At 45.3% G+C, this 4277-nt stretch overlaps 1 protein-coding gene across 1 annotated transcript; it reads right to left on the bottom strand.

Moving 5' to 3' along the window:
• Nucleotides 1–249: 249 nt before the first annotated feature.
• Nucleotides 250–2774, bottom strand: LOC148136940 (putative G protein-coupled receptor 139). Its single transcript, XM_087982737.1, has 2 exons — nucleotides 2708–2774; nucleotides 250–1151 (listed from the first exon to the last, which is right to left on the bottom strand). Exons 1-2 carry the CDS (start codon nucleotides 2772–2774, stop codon nucleotides 250–252), a joined length of 969 nt encoding a protein of 322 aa, XP_087838863.1.
• Nucleotides 2775–4277: the final 1503 nt, after the last annotated feature.

Raw genomic sequence — 4277 nt, 5'->3', positions numbered from 1 at the left:
GGAAAGAGTTTGAGGGGTAAAACGTTGTTGTGGGCAAAAGATAAGGGAGTAAGGTTCGGGGTTTTGAATTGGAACTTGGACTGCAGTGGTTCAAAAAGGCAGCTAAGCACAACGTTCTCAAGGGGCAATTAGGGATGGGGTAATAAACACAGGACCCAGCCAGTGATTCGCGCATCCCACGAGTGAATAAAAAGAAAACATTCATGGTCTGGAAACAATAGGACCCTCCTGTACACTTCACGAGGAGTTTTATTTATTCAAAACGCAAGGAATTTGTGCAATCAGGTATTTTACTGCATTACTGATCTTCGCTCTGAACCGGGGCAATGTTGCTGCATAAATAAATGTGTTTGTGCAACAGCTTAGGTTCTGCAGCATGAAACCAACCGCACTGAAGTGATATAGAAAAGGTGAGTAATCGTCAGGATTGATTCCTTGAATGGCATAATATAAGAAATCTACAACAATGATTAACCACAGGAGGATGAGGCTCCCAGAGATGGTGAAGAGCAAAATCACAGACTTCCTTCTGCTCTCCATCTCTGGGTCTCTATGCTTCTCTCCTTTGCTCTCACCTTTCAGCCTCTTCCGGACTCGACTGGTCACTAAAATGTGTCTGACTGTCATAGCATTGATAAACAGAATTAAAGCGAATGGCAGTAAAGGGGTCAAAACTGTATCAAGCCAATCTAATACCACCCACCAAGTCTCAGTAAAGTAGCTTGATTTTGTAATACAGTCATATGGCACATTGTTGATTATCCTCAGAGGTTCATTTGAAAAATAGAAGGGGATGTTTTTCAGCCAGAACAGCGTGCAGGTTGTTGCCAGAACCACAGACGCAGTTTTCTCAGTACAATATTTTATTCTCAACTTCTGACAACAAATGGTCACAAGTCGGTCAAAGGAAAAAGTGACGGTGAACCAGACAGAGCAATCTATGGCAGTACGTAACAGGACCCCAATAACACTGCACACAGGAGTGATATCCAAGAAAGACCACCTGTAATAATACAAGGGAAATCTCCACAGTATAATCTCAATGATAATAACCATTAGATCAGCAGCTGCCATAACCACCAGGTAGCGAGTCGTGCAAGGGGAAACGCCACACTTTCCCCAGGCAAGGATTGTAATCACCAGCAAATTAACTGTGGGAGGCATATGAGAAAAAAAAACAGTGAATTATTGATTGGAAATTCCCATTATCTATTCCAGAGAGCAACAATACATTTTTTACCATCAGAACTGGCACACCGTGTAAGTTGAATTGTTTTGCATCAAGTGAGTTTAAATTTTAAGACTCTCACAACCACCTCAGACTGTCCTGCAGCCTAATCACTCCAGAGTTTATGGATTTTGGAAGAGACTTACCCCACAGTCCCTCTTAAGAGAGCAGAAGAGATTGTGTAGTTTTGATTGGTTGCAAGGTGACTATTTGAACGTCTGTCATCGATTCTTAATATTCTCAGCTCCAACCTTGGCAGGTGCAGATCCCCATGAGTAAACCTCACTCCCAACCCAGGTATAGGACTGGTGCTTGGACTGTCAATAAACCAAATTCTCCCCTTTTCCAGGAAGGAGAGCATCCCCTGCTCTTAGCATTAGACCAAATCCTGATAGGAGCCGCAACATGACTAGGAAACAGATCATTAGAACCTTCAGGAGATTTCAAACAAGACTACTCCTTCTGTCCTACACAAGCGTAGCATAAAAAAGTATGCATGGCTCCCTTAGTGATAACATGTGGGTGTTAGGACTGCTGTGATAGTTACATTGTTAATATGTACATGACAAATATCTCAACCTGCAGGCATCAGGTGGGCAATCTGTCTTGATTTGAACATCCTGACCAGAGATGGTGATGAGCAAAGAATTTCCAGAAGGGATGATAGTTACATGAAGCTTTTAAAATTCAAAACAGGTCCATATCACTCAATTCCTTTTCTTCACAAAAAAGACTTACCTCATTCAAACTGACCGACTGCTCCAGTACCCATTGCCATTTGTGGAAGATATTTCCAAAGCTCTCCCACCCATTGTGTGTAGAAGTGCTTCCGAACATCTCTCATAAGCACACAGGACCTCATTGTCAGACTATGCTCCCTCGTGCTAGAATGCCCAACCAAAGGCAATTGTTAATCCCAGCCTGCCTTTTCCTTTCAATATCTTGCATGATTTTGCTGAAATCGCCCCTTAAAGCTTTAAAATTCTCGTGAAACTAGGTGTGAATGGAAACTGTTTATCTTTATCTGACATGTTATTTCTGAGCAATATCTTGTAGAACATTGCACAGATCACGTCTTAATCTTCAAACCTCTGCTGATAATATGCCTCACTTGCATAACAAAACTAGAAATTGCTCATTAAGTCTGGCAGCATCTGGGGGAGAGACCACAGAGTTAATGTCTCGGGTGCAGTGACCCTTCTTCAGAACTAACCTGCCTGATCTCTCCTCACGCCTTCAAACCACCTGAAACTGGAACAGATCACAGAACGCTGAGACCAGAAAATGCTGCAGCAGCAGTGAAGTTGGGAGTCTCTGTCAGTGGAGAATTGTACCGAGAATCAGTGAACTGCTTTCACTGTCCCAGGGTCTGGATAAGGCTGACCAGTCAATGAGCTGGAGATGTTATTGTTCAAATGGTAAAACCAAAGAGCAGATCAGCAGCAGATTAAAACAACTTCAATCGTCACAATGCCATACCTGGAATGCCAATAAAAGCAAGGATTGAGTAGAACACCTTCTTCACGTGATCAATTGGTTGAAGCATTTTTCTGTGCGAGGTGATCTGTCCCTTCAGGCAGCTGACAAGCTCCTTGTTTGAGACACTGAGCTGATGCATTCCCAGAGACGCTGCCTTATACTGTGTGGAAGCTCCTTGGGGAGGTCGAGGTGACAGCATTGCTCGGCCTTGTTGCTGTTTTTCACATTTCTGGAAATGAACAAACTCATTACAATAACAAGTGTAATCCTGATTACAGAGGAGGGTTACATGATAATAAACTAACAAAGACAGAATATGGAATCTACTAGCAATAACACTGTCCACTCAAACACCATGAGCCCCATCCTGAGATCACACCCTATTTCATGATGTGAAGGTGCTGGTATTGAATTGGGGTGGACTAGTTCAACCAGTTGGACTAGAATCTGGTGTCGTGTGATTTTTGACAAATTATTTCATAGAACCCCGATAGTGTGGAAACAGACCAATTGGCCCAACAAGTCCATACCGACCCTCCAAAGAGTATCCCGCCCAGACTCATCCCTTACCTTATAACCCAACACTTCCGCTGACTAATGCAGCTAAGCTACACATCCCTGAACACTAGGGGCAACTTAGCTTGGCCATTTCACCTGACCTGCACACTTTTGGACTGTGGGAGGAAACCAGAGCACCCGGAGGAAACACATGCAGACATGGGGAGAATGTGCAAACTCCACATAGACAGTTGCCCCAGACTAGAATCGAACTCTGGTCCCTGGCACTGTGCAGTTGCAGAGCTAACCATTGAGCCACTGTGCCTCAATGGAGTCTGTCTTATGCTGCCCTACTGCAGTGAGGACCACTGGCTTCATCTCATCAAGGGTCTCTCTCCCCGAGCTGTTGGTCCTTGGGGATGTCTGAATGGCCCCCTGAACTAAAGCACCCTTGAGATTAATTTGGTTTGTTCTTCAGCGTCCAGTCCGTGTATGACAGATTGTCCGGAGATCTCATCCAAAAAGGGTCTGGGTCTGAGGTGGAATCAAAGAGAATCCCTTTTTTGGTGTTGCCCACCAGCTGGGTGGCTGCAATGGGGGCTGTGTACAGTGTGTGACCATTCGCTGTTTGACACTGGGTAACCACAGGATTCATGGAATCTTCTATCAGCTGTGAGTTAGGGGTGTGTGCTAAAGGTGTGCTCCCTTTGGAGAAAGGTTGGGGGCTCCCCATCTGTGGGCGGCTGTAGATGTGTCAATGTGGGGTCTCTTTGGGGTGAAAGGACCCCGAAGGTGCACATTATCCCATTCTGGTCAGAGGCCAGGTTCCCTCGGGATTGTATTTGGTCTTGGCATGTTGAACACTTCCTACTTTGTGGGCGGCACGGTGGCACAGTGGTTAGCACTGCTGCCTCACAGCGCCAGAGACCCGGGTTCAATTCCCGCCTCAGGCGACTGACTGTGTGGAGTTTGCACGTTCTCCCCGTGTCTGTGTGGGTTTCCTCCGGGTGCTCCGGTTTCCTCCCACAGTCCAAAAAATGTGCAGGGTCAGGTGAATTGGCCATGCTAAAAT

The sequence above is a fragment of the Chiloscyllium plagiosum genome, unplaced genomic scaffold (assembly GCF_037043375.1).
Source record: "Chiloscyllium plagiosum isolate Xiang-an unplaced genomic scaffold, Cpla_swu_hap1 HiC_scaffold_44, whole genome shotgun sequence".
Taxonomy (NCBI): Eukaryota; Metazoa; Chordata; class Chondrichthyes; order Orectolobiformes; family Hemiscylliidae; genus Chiloscyllium; species Chiloscyllium plagiosum.
The sequence above is the reverse complement of the archived record's forward strand: the minus strand, read 5'-3'. Positions and strand labels throughout refer to the sequence as shown.

Excerpts from the sequence above, each read along its gene's own strand:
- LOC148136940 (XM_087982737.1), bottom strand. The coding sequence starts at position 2,774 with ATGCTTCAACCAATTGATCACGTGAAGAAGGTGTTCTACTCAATCCTT. Across the intron at positions 1,152-2,707 it reads TGCTTTTATTGGCATTCCAG|TTAATTTGCTGGTGATTACA; the intron begins GTATGGCATTGT and ends TGCCTCCCACAG.